The sequence below is a fragment of the Hylobates moloch genome, unplaced genomic scaffold (assembly GCF_009828535.3).
Source record: "Hylobates moloch isolate HMO894 unplaced genomic scaffold, HMol_V3 SCAFFOLD_1, whole genome shotgun sequence".
NCBI classification, from domain to species: Eukaryota; Metazoa; Chordata; class Mammalia; order Primates; family Hylobatidae; genus Hylobates; species Hylobates moloch.
The window spans coordinates 164,402,536-164,423,369 of NW_026652276.1; the positions used below are offsets into that span (position 1 = coordinate 164,402,536).

The window sequence follows — 20,834 nt, forward strand, 5'->3', positions numbered from 1 at the left end:
AGATAGATAGATAGATAGATAGATAGATAGATAGATAGATAGATAGAAAACAAATTTGATGTTATGAAGCAACATAATATTTTTCCATCTTATATTTAATGGCATAATATATTGCTATTTAACTTTCAAATATATTTTAAATCAAGTATTTGAAGCAGTTTCATGACCCTCTGAGCAGAAAATACACCTAAGAAAAATGCAGAAAGTCTCCTAAAGGGTTAATTGTTCCAAGGTGGAGAATATATTTAAATTCAAAATTCCTCATGAAAACCAGGCTTCTCTTTAGGTTTTTGCAAATAACAGCAATTGGTGGCTAATATTCTTAACCTTTAGTCAGTTTTCTGTTGATGAGAAATCAGAATTAGGGATTATTACTTTTCCAAAGAATGTTTAGACATCCTAGTGACATGATCACTATATGAAATATAATTCAAATTATCTCAGTTTAAACACTGACTTTGACAGTTAGTAAAATCATTTAATTTTTTACTATGGAAACTATTTTAATAATTTTAACCACTTTTTAGATTATATCAATTCTTTGAGATGAAGTACGACAGAGAAATGAAAATAATCTGTAAATTGAGCTCTGTTGCAAAAAGTGATTTTCATTCTTCAGTAGGGGTATTAACGGATAACCTTTCAAGTGCCTTTTTTTTTGTATTTCTCTTCTTCCTCTACCTCTCCTTTCTTATACAGCTCAAAGAAAATCTAGCTTATGAAAGCAGACTCTAGTTAATGATCCCCTTCCCTCTGCTCTCTCCCATTCTCTTTCATTCACATTCCCAACTTTGCATCTCTCTTCTCATTTTCCTTTTTTCTTTCCGGGGAATGACCACCTCAAAGGATTAATTCAGAACAGGCAGCAGAAAATGGTAACAAGAGTGGGCAAATCAGGATGTGGATTCAGAATCAAGAGGTATTTTAAAGGAGGAGAGTAACTCAAATTAAACATATGTTAAGAATATGGGTTTGTTGTTCATGGCATACCTGCTGCCTGTGATCCCACCCTGGTCAGATCAGCCTTCAAGGGCAGAAAATTCCCAAGTGGAATAATAAATACAGTGGCTGGAGGGTATATGGGTCTCAGCAGCTCTGACTTCACTGTAGGAACACAGGTGGTACTGACCTAGCTTAACCAGAGAAATGGATCATGGCCCCTCAGGCTCAGAGCCAGTGAGAATTCAGGCTCCAAATAAACAGGCTTTGGGCATATATAAATTCTAATATAGGTCTTGGCATTTATAATATGCTTTGCTTCAACTGATGTTGCCTGTTTCCCAAGGCGTCATCTTTCTTACTTTGATATGTGTGAACTAGGCAGTAAAAATCCATTAGTCTTCTTTTAAAAATGCTGTACGGAGGCCTAGAGTGTTTTTTCACTGGGTTGATCTGCCATCAACCTAAGGGTATGGCAAATTGTGTTATGCAGGTAACAATGAAAAGCCTTGCCCTACCTCTACACTTTCATTTCTCCTGATGTATCACATTTTGCAGCTCTTTTCTATCTCCAAATTTTGCACCCAAACATTATTGATATGAACTAGTCACACATACAGCTCACCAAGGGTTTTCATCAGGAACTATGTAGAATATAAAACAGGAACTATATTATTTACTTTCCCATTTCTATCCTCCCTTGCTTTAGAAGAGTTTTGAGGTGGAGAACAGTCATGTAATATATTTATGGCTTGAATTTCATTCCATTGGTAGGCAAGATTCAACACTGTTGGATCCCTCAGGATAAGTATCCATGATACAGACATTGTTTAAGAATTCGTAAAGGTTTTTGAGAAAAAAATATTTTAAATTTAGTTTTGGAATAATACAGGTCTGAGAGGCTCACAGAGCCCATTTCACATTTATTTTGACATTATTACTGTAACACAAGTACTAGCTAACTAGTGAAATTTTAACAGAATAATAAAGGGTAATTTTTTTCTCTTTGGACTGTGTATGAAAAAAAGAGTACTTGTTAACTAAAAGAATAATGTGAAAAAATAGTTTCTAAGTCCTTCAATCTTTGTATTTGCTTTTGTTTTGCATTTTTTAATTGATGTATCATAGTTTACATATTTTGGGGGTACATGCAATATTTTGATACACGTACACAATATGTAATGATCGAATCACAGTAGTATCAGTTTAGAGATATGATACACAAACAACCAAATATTCTTAACTCTTCATTAAAGCAGGCAGGTCCCAGATGTTTAATTACAAGTTTGAGTTATAACATAGCATTGGTGTTCTGTTTCACTTCTGTAACAATTTCCCAAATCAGCAGCTGTCATATCAGAGGACCTAATGTAGTGAAAATTCCTATTTACACAAAGGATAGTTTGGAGACTGTGATGATTTGTTTTTCAAAAAGAATCATTTAATTCTCCTGATCTTCTTTAGTAAATCATATCTGATTTGAGAATTGGCCTTCTCTGTCCATGTTGTCCAAATTTGTGATGTTTTACAGAACTTGGCTCAAAATCCCTCATACAAAGAGAAGAACACATTGGAATGTTCTAAAGTCAGGAAATTCATGTAAAGCAGTTTTCAATACAGAAAAGTGATAATCCAGTGAAATCCTGTTCTGAAAATTAGCCAAATACAAATTTGACAAAGCACACAAGAGAAGATGCAATAAAACATGTAAGGGTCATCATGAGGAGTGTGACTGGGGAGAGGGGAGAAAGGCTCAGGTGGGGTTTTCTCTCCTCTGAGCACCTGCTCCAAAAGTGAAGTCTTTTCAACAATTTTTGTGGTGATAGGTTGGCATGGTGTCATTTATGCCTGTGATGAAGTGCCCGGATTCTCTTGAGTGCTCGCATCTTCCCATGCCAAGTCATCATCCATTCCCATTTATTTAAAAAATTATTAGATGAAACAACAAAATATATCTCCCATTACACATAGTAAGTGGGGATATATGCAGAACTATTGATCAGTTGTTAAGGTTGGCTAACACATTTTCTCCATGGTTAAAACAAAATGAAATCTACAGTTGAAATACTCACGAATCCACACAAATTCCTATGACAGGGACCTTCCTACTCTTCCTGCTCCCCCCTTGTTTTCTTCACACACATGTGTCCTTGCTGCCAGAGAAGCACATTTACTTTGATAGTGGAGCTCCTTTAGCCATTAAAAGCCACAGTTCTACTTTTTATATTTGGAAAAATGCTCAAAATGTGTTACTTCCAGGGGGAAGTAAATACTGGGCCACTTTGAGAGTCAAAGCCTAGCAACGGTGTTTTGAAAACTTCTGATTCTATTTTTGTAGAATCTTTGTCCCGTATTTTCCCTGTGTGGATTTTCTGAAAGGCTTGGGTCCTTGAGTGAGCATTCTTCTAGTGGCAATTTTAACATATCTGCCGAATGTTTTCATTTGTGCTGCTGGTAGGATACATGATAATATACATCATTAAATCAATACTGTCCCCATACGGCAGTTCTTTTCCAGGAGTTGTTTGCTGGCTGTCTAGCTGTGGAATCAGAGGATGGGATACTGTTGATTTCAGACATAAGGAAGGGGACAGTGGGAGCCAAGCTTTTAGTGATGAAGCCTTTTAGGGTCCTGGGGGAACTACTATACGTCTTGTGTCAGATAATACAATATGCAACATCACTGTTCACAAAGAGTGCCCACCCAAGATGAAAAATCACAGATAAGGCAAAATAATTTACTAAAATGTGGACTGGGAGCACTCTCTTTTAGAAAGTGTCTAGGAGGGAAAGCTAAATAAGCCAAAGGAAAAATTTGTGTGTAAGCTGCTTATCTGCTATTATTAGCAAGGTGAAGGGATCCTGGCAACACTCTGTGGTCTTTAAGGACATTTTGGCTTCTCTTGGCATGATGCTCTGGAATTATTTTTTTCCACTTTTTCATGCTATCTCTGTAACACAACCTCTTTACAGAGTATATCTCAGGAAATGACAATTGGCTGTCGAATCCCATACAAACTTATTGGATATGACAGCTTAAAGGAAGAAATATTCTGTAGAGAAGAAAGTTTTTATTCATACTCTTATATTTTAATCCTCTTTTTACTTTTTCTTGGTTAATTTTATTATTTCAATTAGATAATTTAAAAATCAACACATCACATACCAACCTCTCCTAAGAGCAATCATAAGATTTGATGATTTTTCTGATAGACAGGATAGGGTTTCAAATTTGCATTATTTTATCTACTGAATTAACTATGAATTCTAAACCAAACTAATGCTGCCATGTGTTTTTAAACATCTCTAATCTAAACCATCTGGAGAGGCCTGGTTTTGCAAAGGCATCCCTTTCAGGACACTGCGGATTTTGTCACTGCTTGAGGTTCTGGCAAACCACCAATGTTACTATAATTCTCTTTTGTGAAATATAGCTTTTGACTAGGATTTGAGAGTCTTGGTTGTGTGTGTGTGTGTGTGTGTGTGTGTGTGTGCATGCATTTATGTGAGCATGAGCACTTGGGTACAATTTTTGCTCCTGTTTTCTTTAGTTTTCAGAAGACCATATTTACCATGAACATTTTAAAGAAATAAAGATTTTAATTTCAACTACTCAACGTAACACTAGACAAAGTTATTGGAGAAGCAAAGATGTAATGCTGCATAACATAACTTATTGTTCATAGGTGCTGGAAATACTTTTTTAAAAACTCAAAAGGAAAAAAACATACCAGCTTTAGAGAACAAAAAACAGTGAAGTTATAAAACGATTATGGATACAATAATTTGTAGCATATAAGGCATAAACTCAATATATTTTCAGGGAGATTAGAGTTAAAAATTAACGAAGATAAATCTTTCACCTAATAAAAGCAACATCTTGTTCAATTCTTTGGCAAATAATGAACATACCATTTAAAAATAAACAATCGGATATAAAAACAGAAAAAGCAAAGTATAGACTATTTGTTACAACAAAGGTTAGAAAACTTCCCCGGGAAGTAAAGATAATTCCATTTGGAGAAATTCTCTACAATAGTAAATGCTTTCAAATAATTCCAAAAATTAAGTTTTGCTCAAAGTCACTGTCTAAAATGTATTAAAATAAGAATGTGACTCTTGGAGAATATGAGTCTCTGTATTTATTAATAACACAGTGTGTTCAAACAGCCCCATTCATCCAACAATATTAGGCAACTTAAAGACACACACAAATCAGAAAGTGTGGACCTAGTTTGCAGAGGGAGAAAAAGCTATATTTTTTAAAAATAGATGGTCTGGAGTCTAGAAGTGGTTCCATCTCTAGAATATAAACAAGACAAAGCAATGTACAAGTATCCCTCTCGGGGGTGGTAGTGGCCTCTCTCCACTCTTGGTGGGTACTCATCTGGCCTGGGGCAACTACAGCCCACTCCTGCCCCGTACTGGTTCCTTTCCTGAAAGGAGGGCCCCCATGCACACATCTCTGAGGGAGGGTGTTGCCCTTCTGAGACTTCTCTTTCCTTTCAGATGTCCTGGTAGTCTTTTAAACCTGCTCTTGCCTATATGAAAATGTTGTAGGATAAAGAAAATGCATAATCTGATAGTCCAGAGAATGGAAGCCCTACCAAAGGGGTCCTTGGGTCATATATGTCTCTAAGAGGGACAGCTCTTAACAGATATGCTAAACTGGTATTAAATGAAAGCAGAAAACATCGGTCAGCCCCATCATCCTTATTCTTGCTTCATGGCCTACAAAGTGTGTTAAGCATGACAAATGGCCAGTTAGTCTCTAAATAATTCATTGTAGCCATGTGAGCTATGTAGGTACAAGAGGGTTCATTTATGAAGCTGGGGCGCGGGGCCATCAGTGTGAGTAGTCAAGCCAAGGAAGCCAATGCATCTGTACCTTGCATGTGGCAAAAGCACAATAACAGGATGATATTAAAGCCATACACACAGTATAACCTTATGGGTTATTAAAATGCTGAGCTCAGCCAGGCACAATGGCTCATGCCTGTAATCCCAGCATTTTGGAAGGCCGAGGCAGGAGGATCACAAGGTCAGGAGATCAAGACCAGCCTGGCCAACATGGTGAAATCCCGTCTCTACCAAAAAATACAAAAATTAGCTGGGTGTGATGATGTGCACCTGTAATCCCAGCTACTTAGGAGGCTGAGGCAGGAGAATTGCTTGAACCTGGGAGTCTGAGGTTGCAGTGAGCTGAGATCGTGCCGCTGTACTCCAGCCTCATGACAGAGCGAGATTCTGTCTCAAAAAAAAAAATGCTGAGCTTATTTTGTACTTATTGGTAAGATGCCCTTCCCTACCTGCCCCCAGCACTCTCCTGCTGCCTGAATGAATTGGTACCTCCCTGGAGAACCCCTCAGTCACAACCCCCTATTCAGTAACTAAGGAGGAAGGTCACACCCATGCTATTTGGACAATACACAAAGATTGCTACATATTTTGAATTTCATTCTTGTATATTCAATAATAATTATTGCTGACATTCACTGGGTACTTACTATGGGCCTGACACTAAATACGTCACATTTATTTATTTATTGTAGTCTCATAACAACCGTTTGACTTGTTCAAGGTCACAGAGCTTCTAAGTGGTAGAATCCAAATTATAATTCCAGGCTGTGTGGACTTATAGCTCACTCTTAAACACTATGTACTTAACTTCCTCCCAGAACTCAGAAAATATCTCATCATCATTTAGTTAGGAAACAAATGATTAAATAGTCGGGACGAGAGAACTTTGGAATTGTCTCAGGTTCCCTCTATCAATTGGCATTTTAATATAAAGAACACACATATAAATTTGACCAATGTGAACAGGGCCCAGGCAATAGAAATAATTGAGAGGAGCCAGTCAGGTGATGGAAAATTAAGCATGGTTGGGATTGGGGAAAACTGGAGGGCTCTTGTGGAGAGGGTCTCACCCCCAGCCTATCATTGCTGTGAGGGCCTGGCCATGGTGGGTACCTCCAAAATAATTGTTGAATGAATGAACAAATGAATGGGTAAATGAATGAATCTAAGTTAGGTGAAATTTCTTCAGGAATATATCCTAGCAAGAAAAATAAAAATGCCAAGATTTAAGCTTCTTCCTACGTGACTATCATGCAATAATAGTAAAACAAACAGATGTAAGGGGAATACTTTTTTCATTTCAAAGCAAGTTCACCAATTACTATGGACTGAATTATACTTCCCCTCACCACGACCAAATTCATGTGTTGAAACCCTCACCCTCAATGTGACTGTATTGGGAAATAGGGACTAGAAGGAGGTAATGAAGGTTATGAGGTCATAACTGTAGGGACCTGATAGGATAGGATTAGTGTCCTTATAAGAGACATCAGAGAGCTCACTGTCTCCATCCACCATGTGAAGACACAGCAAGACGGTGGCGATCTGCAAGCCAAGAAAAGAGCTCTCACAGATTATACTATGTGTAAGGCTATACACACAATATAACCTTACCAGTTATTAAAATAATGATCTCATTTTAGCTCAGTATTTGCTGCCTCCTTGACTTGGACTTCTCAGACTCCAAAACAGTGAAAAATAAATTTCTGTTGTTTATAAACTGCCCAGTCAATGTTATTTTGTTGTAGCAGCCTGAGCAGACTAATGTAACTATATTGTTTCTATTATCCTCATTATAATCTTAAGAGGTAGTTAGAATCCCATCCGTATTCAACCCAGACCCCTCAGAACACCCATCTTCCTGAGACCAAGGCTTCTCTCACCTCAGTGAATGGCTGGAGGTGGGTAGGTATTCAACAGAAGGGAGGGACAAGCCAGCAAACATGCTCATATCTCAATCTGGCTCTCACAGCACAGCATCCATAATTCCCAGGATAATTCCTGAATGAAGCACACTGGAGAAAGCCCGGTTCAGACAGTTGTAGCACAGTGGATGGGGAGAGAAGGGAAGGGCATTTAGGGAACTGGATAGAATCAGCAATGCTGGAGTTCTGTGTTGACAATATGTGTGCATATTAATGGGATGCAGCAAATGCTAGTAAGAGGCTAGTTTTTGTAATGATATGAAACTTTAACTTGATCACTTGCAATATGACATGGCAAGACAAATAAAACAATTTTAAAACAACTTGTTTAAAGGTGTATTCTCATGGCATCCTCTTAATCAAATAGCTCACTTGGTCCCTCGCATACTCCATGAGGTATAGAAATAATCTCCTTCATTGCTGTTTTCAGATGAGGAATCACCTAGAATACGATCTCTTTGCTAGAATCCACCTGATAATTCTAACTTCCCTAGATGTGTCCCAATGATCACTTCTGCTTCTTCATGAGTTGCTTTTTGGAGAAGACTCTAGAGGAGGGTAGATAAAGAATGAAAGCTGGAGAGGCAGGTTTTCTGCTTCCAGCTTCCTGGGCAAAGCAAAATGAACTTCCTCCTGTTTGATTTAATAAGAATCAGTGTCTAGCTCATCAGATCGGTCATTCTCAATTGGCAGAAAAGAAGTGTTTTGGGATGTCTGCATTTCATTTCGCCATGTACATTGATATTCCTTTATGTCTTTTCCGAAAGGCACAAAGTAGCAATGTTGTGGCACTATTTCTCTGGTCTTATCCATGTAAGTTGTATCTTTTATGTAAGAGTTTAATTTTACCTTGATATCCAAAGTAAGTTTAAATTTTCCATGATTTTATTCTTCAAAATGTGTATGATAATCAATGTAACACTGGTTGAGGTTTCCTCTTCTGTTTTCCCATCCTGAGGCACTTTGAATATCACATTTGAAAACTGTTTGGGTCTCACTCTGGTTTTCATATTCTTAGCCATGGAGTTTATTTGGCGATCATAAAGCACCTACTATGTGCTTTCATTTTGAATCCCAGGAATTCATACTAAATATGAAGCAGTAATTGTCAAAGAACTTTCTCTTCTTTTATCTCTTTCTCTTTTTTGACCTGTAATAACCACTTCTTAGCCTAGCCAAGAGAAAAGCTTAGAAGATGTCCTTTTCTTTTTATCAGCTGGGCCATAAGCAAAATAAATAAAAGTCCTGAAGGCGATTCTAACACTTCTCTGGTCAAAATATACTTTACAAAATTAATGTCAATTAATTTATATCTTTGTGTCCACAGCTGTTTTGTAGATTTGGATTATAGACCACAATCTGGGTTGGAGGAGGGACAAAAATTGATGGAGGAAGAAATGAGGTTTATTGAAATAAACTTTACAGTTGAACTACAGACTAGAGAAAGTCTTCTTTGCATGGGATCTGGAAACACAACAATAAAGCCCCATGACTCACCCAGGGTCACTCAGCAGTGTGGTCAGCTAGGAATGGAACTCCAAGTCCTAACTTTCTGTCCCTGTCCTAACCACCAGCCCACACTCCCTTCTCTGTTAGCATCACTCTTCACAGGTGAAACTCTCTTTGAGGTTAGCAGGAACCTCATACAGAATCAAACACTGGGCAGCTGAGGCCATATGCAGCAATGACATCTGTACCCTTTATAGAATCTTAATGGGAAGCGAAGCCCACATAGGAATAAAGACTGAGGGCTTTAAACACTGACACAAATGAGGTTAGCTGATATTACCCCACTTCACATTCTGCTTTGCCCTGAAATAGTGAGGGTTTCAGGTCATTGTCAGTTTCAGGTCATTGTCAGATCCCCCTCTAAAAGAGATTGCCAAGAACAAAGAAACCAAATCAGGAAAAAGTAAAAGTAAAAATAAAATCCTCTGGCCAAGCTAAGACTCTAAACATAGCTTTTCCATTTACCTCAATGCAGATAATTCTAAGGTATATATTTCTGATTCTATTCATTCCATTTAAAAGAGAAAGACCATACCAGGGTAAGCAATGCAGGGTGGTCAGACACATAATCTAATGACAGTGTGTGGAAGCCACTACAGAAGACAGCAGGAGCACTGCCAGAGTGTGTTATGGGGCTGAGTGGCTGATTTCTATGCAGGGTCCACCAATATTTTCCAAGTATAGACAGCTTTTATTGAAATAAAAATAGAAAATGCAGGACCTGAGATCACACTAAAAATTCAGTTTAGTAAAGACACAAAAACTGCCCGTGACAGTAGAAGATACTTTTTGGCCTTGCTATCCATAACAGAGAGAAATGAAACTTTATACTAAAATCTTTTTATGAGCAGGCTAAAAGCTTGTCAGTCTTTACAAAACACCACGGAGCTGATGTCTGTTTCTTGTGCATTTGCTTTCCACTGACTGAAACAATGCTTCTCTGATCCATTGGTTTTGTTTACAATTATACACTTTTAAAAAATATGAAGAATCAGCAGAGATCAGCAGGAAATGAATAGCTAATGCAATTACTCCAAAATTATAAAAGTACATTCATCATAAGGTACTCTTGCTACTCTCTACCTCTGCCCTTTTTCTAAGTAATGAATTGTCTAATTTTGAAATTATCAGAATATCACAGGAGAATGTGGAAGCACATTCAAATGACCTGATTTCCCTGAGTTAGTGTCTAGAAAGGACCAGTTGTAATAAATAAGATTTAGCAAAGATCAGATAGGATAGAAGAAAAGTTACAGGTCAGTGATGAGGGTTTTAGTTTTTCCACATATATATTTTAATTCTGTGGGATCTCTAAATTTCCATTTAGGGTTAGAAGGTGGTAAAGATAGCCACGTCTAGAACCATGTCTAATCAATACCTTATAAGGGCATGTGGCCAAAAATATACCTTGAATGGGCTGTACAGCCTTTGCTATCAAGTCCCATGTCTGCCCACATTTTTAGAATGCAGCCTGGGTGATGGCACGATGTATGCGATAGAATAAGCCTCAGTTCCAGGATTGGCTCTACTGTTCACTAGCTGGGTAACCTCTAAAGTATAAAATCTCTCAACTGGAAAAAGAGAATAATAACATTTTTCCTACCTCCCTGTTGTACAATCAATGAGATCATGAAGGCAGAAGTGTTGGGAAAATTTAAAATACAGAAACACGTAGATATTGCTACAAGTATTACACTTTAGTACAAAGGTAACCAAATTGCCTTTATTATGTTATCCGCCTATCTAACCTCCATCACTATTTCATCTAGGACTACTTCCCTGGCTGCTGAAAGTTTCCTGATTTGGTCTCCCAACAGTTCAGAAATACTAAATATCATAGCAATTTTGTTTTTCTTTGGCAGCCAGTGATATTTACCTGACCTTTATCCCAACTTCATGAGTATCATCTGTATCAAAGTGCTGACTACAAGTTTTTGGAATCAACTATTTTACTCAGAATCTTTTGGTAACTCTGGTATGACTACCTTGTTACTATATTTAGGGTACCTCTTGCTTTTTTTAAAAATCACGAGTATATTTTCTTCTCAATGACATGTATTGGATCATTAAGGGAGAAACTAAAAAAAAAATGTTTGTTGGAGAAATGTTTAGTCAATGATCCCAAAGATACACACACACGCACACACACACCCACACACACAAGAATGCCCTTTTCAATTAATACTAGTATTAACTATTGTCATGTGGTAAAACAAGTAATTTACAGTTGATTCCAGAAACCTGTAGTCAGTTAATATAATTAAAATTTAAAAATCATGATAAAGATCATACATATTGATTATAATAATGTATTATTGTTGGATTTTTAAAATCAAAGATATACTTTCTGTAATATCAAAATAATTTAAAAGGCACTGTTCTTCAAAAATGTGCTTCTCTTTATTTCTTAATCCTTACAGTATTTTCCTGGGAATTTGGCAAACCTTGTAAAACTGAACAAAATTAGGATTTTGTGCTTCTGTGTTTACAGAATGAGCATATCAAGCTAACTTAAAAAATAAAAGAAAAAGAAAAAGAAAGAACCGTTCTTATTTCAAAGGCTCAGAAAATAAAGGTTATTTACCATACAGACCTAGACTTCTTGTTAAGTTGTTTTTGAGATAGCAAATTAGAAAAACATGGCCAGAGTTAGAGGTTACTCAATCAGGTTGAGGCTGGGACTCTATTCCAGCAGCTCCTATTCCCCAAATTATATCTGATAATGCTCTAAAGTCTAAACATATTTTAGTTCAGAAAGATACTTTGCTCTTAGATAGAAAATGGCACTAAGCTTCCAAAAATCAACAGGTTTACCCACCCTCTTCAAATGATGTATTTGTATTCAGAGTAATCTGTCTCTCAGTACCTCTGAATTGTAACATTTGAGGAACTGCAATTTTGAGCTGAAATGTTTGTTTTTCATTTGCCTGTGCATAATCACAGGATAGGAGCATTAATAAAGGGGTTGGTGTATTGGCCTATGCTGAGGCCTATTATTTAGGCAGAGTCATGGCAACAGAGCAATGCAGAACGTGTACAAGGGTACCATAATTTCAGCCTGTATTGTGTCAAGTGGAAGAGAAGACGTGTCCACAGAGAGAAGGAATGAAAAATACAAACATATTTGAAATTATCTCTGCATTTTCAAACCAGAAACAGCGTCTATATTTCCCAGCAACTCAAGAAATATGAGTGGTAAGTCTTGCCCCGTGCCAGCTACAAAAGTATTATCTGTTAAGTAGTATGGCGCCCATAAACTTAAAATCAGCAAAATCCATTGAACTGCATTTCCAAGAGAGTAGGAGACTTGAAATGGTAGTGCTCTGAGGATGTCCACATGGGTGGGCAAGCATATGTTGCTTTTAAGCAGAGGAAGTGGTACACCACGATTTCTTCATAAGTGCGAGGTCTTTATAAACTCATCCTCATGGGGGCTGTTTTAAATAGAAAGAAAATGACACACAGTCCCCAACCAAGCTTCCTAACTGTTTGGGGAGGGTTGCCACTTTCCCAAAACATTAGGTTACTGTGGGGGAATTTCCCAAAATTGTCAACAATTTCATTTTTAAACTGAGTTCTTCCTCTCAGCATAAGATAGATGCAATACAGCACAAACTATATTTGGTCTAGCAGGAGATGTAAGTTATTTTTACTACGCTGACTCCTACCTGACAGTGGAAGACGTATTCTGGTGTGGTTTTCTTAAACTTCATGTTCCAAACCAAGGCCACTCCATCTGGTTCATGGGGAGCATCTTCATTGTTGTTGTAAGAAGCCACCATCAGCTCAGGGTACTAAATGGAAGAGGTCACAAGGATGAATTATGCTAAGATAACAACACAAGGAAAACTTTGTTATTCCTACGTACACGTGGTATACTACATAGCATAAATAGTGCTTTCTGTTATGTTGTGGCATACGTACTATCAGCTTACTGCTGCAACCTCCTGCGATCTTGTTTCTGCCTCCAACACTCTGTATGCGCTTGTCGTACTCACCGGTAACTATCAAACTACAAACATCGCTTTACCTCTCTGTATTATGTGACACTTTGTGCTACTCCCTTCCTCTCCTGTACTGGCTTCCATTACATCTTTCTCTCCTGATTTTCTTCCCTGACTTCTCTTTTCAGTTCCTGCAGGTTCTCCTTCTATTACATATATTCCAAGGAGGGCTGTTCTCCCTGAGTAAGTTCATCTACTCCAGTGGCTTTAATAAGCTTAACATGCTGGTAATTTTCAAATCTATATCTCTAGGCTTAATTTCTCCCTGAGATGCAGGTCTTTATATCTGACTGCCTACTGGGGATTTCTCAGGGCTGTCCATAGACCCATCAATTGCAACACATAGAAAAATGAGCTCATTGACTTCCACATGAAACCTACTGCTCGTCCATGTTCCCTATTTTAGGGTCTTGCACTAACATTCGCCTGGCCCAGGCCAGCCATTCTACATTTTTATTTATTTATTTATTTATTTTTTGAGATGGAGTCTCGCTCCGTTGCCCAGGCTGGAGTGCAGTGGCGTGATCTCAGCTCACTACAAGCTCCGCCTCCGGGGTTCGCGCCATTCTCCTGCCTCAGCCTCCTGAGTAGTTGGGACTACAGGCGCCCGCCACCACACCTGGCTAATTTTTTGTATTTTTAATACAGATGGGGTTTCACCGTGTTAGCCAGGATGGTCTCGATCTCCTGACCTCGTGATCCACCAGCCTCGGCCTCCCAAAGTGCTGGGATTACAAGCGTGAGCCACCACGCCCAGCCCATTTATTTTTACTTCTTTCTCTCTCTCACTCCCATACACTAAATTTCCCTAATTCCTCAACACCTTACAAATGAATATTTTCTTTCTATCTTTAAGGTCAGAGTCTGCTAAATTAATTTCTTATCTGGATGAAGGCAACAGCTTCATAAATGGCTTCCTATACTGACCTACTCCATTCTCCATCCTTCATCAGGAAGACTTTACAAAATATATATTTGGCTAAGTCATTCCTCAGCTTATAATACTTTAATGGCTCATCATTACTTTCAAGGCAAAATGCAGGTCACAGAGGATCCTTAATAATCTGTCATTTTTTGCCTTTCCTGCTTACTCTCCTACAACCTTCCCTCTTTCTCTCCACCTCCCACACCCTATGACTCAGCCTCACTGGACTAGTTTTGAGGCACACAGGTACATCTCTGTACCTATGAGTCTCATACTCACTCTCACTAGGATGACTCTTCTGTGTTGTTTACATAATTAACTCATCCTTTAAGACTCAACACAGGCATCAAGTCCTCCAGACAATCCTGACTTAACCAACCACTTCCTTCCTTGCCTATTATCAGCTCCCTTAGTATTATGTGTCTGTCCTGCCAATTAAAGCACTTGTCAAATATATTATAATTTTTTTTCTACACCTGTGTCTTTCACTAGATTGTAAGCTCTTTGAGAGTAGGGACTGGTTTTCGTTGACCTCTGAATCCAGGGTCAATTCCTAGCATATAATAAACTTGTGCCAAAATTTCTTTAATTATTTTAAATTTTTAATTTTTGTAATTTTGTGCTCAATAGAAAGGCTTTATATATCATCCTGTGTTGTCAAACAATGCTAATAATTAAAGGCTTAAATGCAAGAAACATAACCAGTAAAATAACAAGAAGGACTCTATAGTGATTCTAGGTATTAGAAAGACCTACTCACCCTACGTAAACTCTGTCCTGAGTGTTATTAAATAAACTGAGGATAAATCTCATAGGAAGTACTTATGAGTTAGGACACATTTCATGAAAATGTCATTCCTACATAGGAGTCTCAAAAGGCAGCCCTATTAAAAATAGTATCAGGATTATAGCAGATCATATCACTCTCTTCTTATAATTTAATTTTTTCCTCCTTTTTCATTATTCTATACATATATTTAATGGAAGATTGCCTTTATGAATTGGAACACGGATCTTTTTTTTCTATTAAAAATAACTACATCTAAGTCTTATTCATTCTTCCAGCAGCCTCAACTAAAGAAAGCTGCAGAGAGTTACAACGTGCTGGTTGTGCAGAGGAAGTATAAGCATACAGTGATACACAAGTATGTGGCCACCAGGGGAAGTAATCACTCTTTATTAAAAAACGCTCCTCAGCGGATGAATCAAAGGCCTATTAAGAAAGGCCTTTGATTCAAAGCCCATTCAAAGAAACTAACATCCAGATAAACACAGACGTCTCCAGACTGTCCATCTGAAGTTTAACTATGTCACATGTGAAAAGGCAACTCTATAAACATCAACACCACTACCACAGGGGCTAAGGAGCAGCCAGATGTTTCTGCAATAATATCACCCAGCTGGGTCTCATTGTTGGCACCCACTTGCAGCTTTTCTTTTTCCATTTAAAAATATTCAAAATTATTTAGCTTTAAAACTCCTTTAGAAAACAGGGAGTGCTTTAGTAAAATTACCAGTGAAATGCCATTGGCATAATTTCTATAACTGAGATCATAAGGCCTAAAGATACTGATTTAAATTTTATCTCATGCAAGTTTTTGGGATTTCAAGGTGCCTTCTAGTATGTCTTTTTCCACTGTTTGTTTGAACATGACTAGTCATATTTTCTTTTTCCAATAAAAAATCTCTAAACAATTATTTAATCTTAAATGTTGTTCAAAGTTATGTTTTTAAAGAGAATATAAAGAATTATGAAATTCATGATCATTTGGTTACTCATAGGGCTGAATTATCCAGTATTTACCCTAGGAGAATTTTACCTGGAAATTACCAGATATACTCTCAAGCCCATTTTTTTCTAACAAATAAATGAAACCTAGTTGGGGCGCAGTGGCTGAGGCCGGCAGAGGTTGAGACCTCCAACGCAGAAGTTGAGGCCGGCAGATCACTTGAGGTCAGTAGTTCGAGACCAGCCTTGCCAACATGGTGAAACCCCTTCTCTACTAAAAATACAAAAATTAGCCAGGCATGGTTGTGTGTGCCTGTAATCCCAGCTACTCGGGAGGCTGAGGCAGGAGAATCGCTTGAACCCAGGAGGTGAAGATTGCAGTGAGCTGAGAGTACACCACTGCACTCCAGGCTGTGTGACACAGTAAGACTCCGTCAAAAAAAAAAAAAAAAAAAAGAACCTAGCATTTACTGGAGAGGAAGGAACCATCATGTTTTAAGTGCCCGTTATGTACCAGACACTGATATGTTAATTCATTTGGTCCTCATAACCCTCTAAGGTAGGCAATGGTTTACTCATTTCCACAGACAAAGAAATGCAGAGTCCTGGGTTAAATAACATATTCCAAGCTATGTTGCTAATAAGTGATAAAGCAAGAACCCCACTTAAAGTCTGTTGGGCTTCAAAAGCCTTGTCCCTTCCTGTCCGCTGTGGCATGCCTCAAGTGTCCCCTATAAATGTGTAAGGCACCATGACAGGTAAAATATGTGACATGAATGCCCTGAATAATAGGCTCTTCTCTACAGGAACTTATCATTAGGTGGAGGGAGGTAAGACACGTGTAGAAATAACTACAAGACAAATACAAAAGCAGACCATGACAAGTGCTAAGACAGAGGCAGAAGCAAGGTTCTGTAGAAGCATAGGGCCAAGTATGCTGGCTCATGCCTGTAATCCCGGCACTTTGGGAGGCCGAGGAGGGTGGATCACCCGAGATCAGGAGTTCAAGACCAGCCTGGCTAACGTGGTGAAACCCCGTTTCTACTAAAAATACAAAAATTAACTAGCCCTGGTGGCTTGCTTCTGTAATCCCAGCTACTTGGGATGGGGAGGCACGAGAAGGCCTGAACCCAGAAGGCAGAGGTTGCAGTAAGGGGAGATCATGCCACTGCACTCCAGCTAGGGCGACAGGGTGAGACTCCACCTCAAAATAAATAAATAAGCATGGAAGCTGGTGTGGGGTGTGGCAGGAAGAGAAATTGAAAGGGATTTCTGAGAAGAAATGAGACCTTGAGCCTTGTCAAGTGGGTAGGTTATTAGGACAGATGACAGTAGGGACAAGAGTCCAAAGACGGGTGCAGGAGACCCCTCCTGGTATCTACCTGGTTCATCTGAATCTCTCTCTTTGGAGATTACCCCAGTAAACAGAAGCCTAACTTCCCAGGGATAGTTAATTAATTGCAGGGTTGATACTTGACCCAGCTGAGCCAGTTGCGTTCTCTAACCAGAATATTGTAAACCTTGAACTGAGACACAGGACCCGGGAGCTGGCAAAGGGGTCTGGATAAGGACAGCAGCCTACTGGTGAGGTCCCTTAAGCTGCCCAGATTCCTACTATTTCTAAGTTTTAGTTCTTCATCTTTTTCATGAATTTCCTAACTACTATAATGGCTTCCCAGTAAATTCCTCTGTCTACTTAACCCAGCCAAAGGTGAAGTCTTTTTGACCAATACAGTGAAGAAGAATACGTCCAATAGACATCAGGTTGTAGTATTAATATGTGGCTAGGAGGCAGGCTATATCAAGCTGTATAAAAGAAGAAAGGCCTGGAAATGCCTCAGGGCATCGTCATGGAAGTCACTGAGCACAGGCTAATGATTTTAGATTTTATTCTGGGGGACAATAGGAGTCATACTTTGCAACTAATGATAATACTGCTACTGCTCTTCTCACTACTATGTCACATTTATCAAGTACTTCTTATGCACCAGACACTTTTAAAATTATGTCCTTTATTTTTATTTTATTTTATTTTATTTTATTTTATTTTATTTTATTTTATTTTAAGACAGGGTCTTGATCTGTCTCCCAGCCTTGAATGCAGTGATGAGATCTTACCTCACTGCAACCTCTGCCTCCAGGCTCAAGCAATTCTCCCACTTCAGCCTCCCACATAGCTGGGGCTGCAGGCATGCACCACCATGCCTGGTCAATTTTTTTTTTTTTTTTTTTTTTTTTTGAGACGGCGTCTCGCTCTGTCGCCCAGGCTGGAGTGCAGTGGCGCAGTCTCGGCTCACTGCAAGCTCCGCCTCCCGGGTTCACGCCATTCTCCTGCCTCAGCCTCTCCGAGTAGCTGGGACTACAGGGTAATTTTTTTTTTTAGTAGAGAGGGTTTCATGTGGTCTCGACCCGCCTCGGCCTCCCAAAGTGCTGGGATTACAAGCGTGAGCCACCGCGCCCGGCCAATTTTTGTATTTTTTGTAGAGATGGGATTTTGCCATGTTGCCCAGGCTGGTCTTGAACTCCTGGGCACAAGTGATCCTCCTGCCGTGGCCTCTCAAAGTGTTGGGATTACAGGTGTGAGCCACTGTGTCCAGCCAAAGTATCATTCCTTTATATGCATTAATTCATTTAACACTAACAATAAGTGTGTGAGCTAGGTATTATTATCATCATTTCATGAATGAAGAAACTTAAGCCAAGAGAAGTTAGGCAATTTGCCCAAGTTGATACAGAGTGTATAAGTAATCTTTACAAAGATTAATCTGTTAAAAGTGCTTATACTGACTTAACCTTATAGAGACTGACAGTAGAGAGACCAGTAAGACACTGTTTCCTAACCTAAGCAAGAAGTAGAGGGCATGACATAAAGTAGGTGTCAAATCCGTGTTCGTGGATTTGCACTGATGTCAATAGTAATCTTTTTGCTGTTGTAAATTTGATTGGATTTAGCAACTAACTGAGCTGCCAAAGATTACTCAGGTTTGCATCCTGGATGACTGCAGGAGTGGAAGATGCAATTTACATGTGAGAGGAGTGAGTACACATGGTGGGAGTAAGATCATGAGTCTGATTCTGTACACATCTGAAAACTGTCACGTGGTATGTGATAGTATTATTGACTGACTGTGCTAAATAATGTTCATTGGGTGACAAAGTTGACATAATCCTCCAGCTTCCCAGATTTCTTCCAAGGAATGACGTTTGATGATATTTTGTAAATATTTCAAAGTTAAAGTGTTCTGGTTTAAGAAGCCCAGGAGATCAAAGCAAAGCTATGCTGAAACCTTATAATTTCTTCCTTTTTCTCCTCTCAGTTCTATTCTGTTACATTCAGTAACTCATCCTAGACATACATGCCACCACTACACACCAAGACTGTTCCTCTATCTCTCTTCTTTCTTAATATCATTGGATTGCATCTAAATTCATCAAAAAGTCTATCTAATAAGTATATAATCCTGGTCCTTTGAACCCCACAAAAGTGTTGTGATGCAGGAGCTGAGGGTTCTAATGTCTTTTTCTTATGCCTCATGTACAATACATTTTTCAAAATTGCAAACTTCTCCCCCACAGCATAGGTGGGCAGGTCACACAAAAATAGGGGAAAATAAATGTGGTCTCTCCATGGTAGAGTTTCTGTTATTTCCAACTTCACTTCCTCCAACACAAACACCATGCAAGACCCTGTGTGGAAACACATCCACGGGCAATGTGGCCCATCACCTACTGAGGCAAGGCAGGGACCAGCCCCACCCCGTGCCTCCTCAGGGAGTGTTATCAGCTGACCCGGGAACAAGGTTGTAGTTGCCTTTCAGGAATGTGTCAGATAAAGTTCCTGTGTAATTCCCCGACTCTGAACAAGTGAACAAGCTGAGCTAAGTGTTTCCTCAGGCTTGGATCTGATTTCTGTGCACACACTCAAGCATGCTCAGAGACCACCCACACACTGGCGGAAAGTGGTTGGGCAAACCCTGCTTGTCTTAGTCTCTGCACGATCACGCACTGTGTGCTTTGTTGTTTGGATACAAAAAGGGATTCAAGAGGAGAGAACATTCACCCACTTTATGGCTGATGAGGGTCTAGTTATGGGGAATTACACCCCTCTTTTGTTCCCCTGTTCTCCAGTAGGATTAATTGGGACTCATCCATTTTATAGCTCTGTCTAGAACACCCTCTTCTCCCCTCCATTTGTCTAACTCCCAGTCTTCTGAGAAGCGCTGTCTGACCAGAGACAGAGTCCAACCTCCACTGAACTTTGAGAGCACTTGTTATTTGCCCCATATCACTCTGCACCTTTACAAGCTCTTTTAGTTTCAGATCCAGAAGCTCTTTGTGAGAGGCGGTGGTTAAGAGCATATGCCATGGGATGCTAAAATACTTTGGTATAAATCGCCACTATACCATACCCTGGTTGAGTGATTTTCAGCAAGTTACTTAGCTTCTCTGAGCCTCAACTTCTTCAAATATGTCATGGAAATAGTAAGGGTGGCTGCCTCATATGATTGTTGTGAGGGGGAAATAAGAAAGCCTTCACGGCAGCTGTCATGGTGCTTTGCATATAAGAAAAATAAATTAAAAGCTAGCTATGACTATTATTCCCAATAAAAGCATTGATAACAAGAAAGCAGAAACTGTGCTGTGCATAAGTGCTTAGGAATAATCATTCCTGCTTCTCTCGCTGTTCTTATGTCAGTGTTATTGCAGGAAGGAACATTGTTGTTAAGAATGTGGGCTCAGGCATCAGATGCTTAGGTTCAAATTCTGATGCCACCACACTAGGCTGTGTGCCTTTGCATATCACTTACCTACTCAGTGCCTGGTATATTGTCACCTAGTTGAGTTGGCCATTCAGCAAATTGGCTTTTGGTAAACTTGCCTGCTTTCACTCTGAATGCCACACTGATGGGCTTAGACTTCCTTTCTATGGGCAATGGGGAGTT

General features: G+C 39.1%; 1 protein-coding gene across 11 annotated transcripts in view; it reads right to left on the reverse strand.

Annotated features, from left to right (window-relative positions):
• Positions 1 to 20,834, reverse strand: part of DYNC1I1 (dynein cytoplasmic 1 intermediate chain 1) — a 316,271-nt gene that overhangs the window by 90,604 nt on the left and 204,833 nt on the right. For all 11 annotated transcript variants that reach the window (XR_009208752.1, XM_058424458.1, XM_058447060.1 and 8 more), the window contains one exon: positions 12,902 to 13,027. Coding sequence is in view for 10 of the 11 variants with exons in the window: in XM_058424458.1 (XP_058280441.1) it covers positions 12,902 to 13,027 (126 nt within the window). In the remaining variant the exon portion in view is untranslated. The remainder of the gene's footprint in view (positions 1 to 12,901; positions 13,028 to 20,834) is intronic.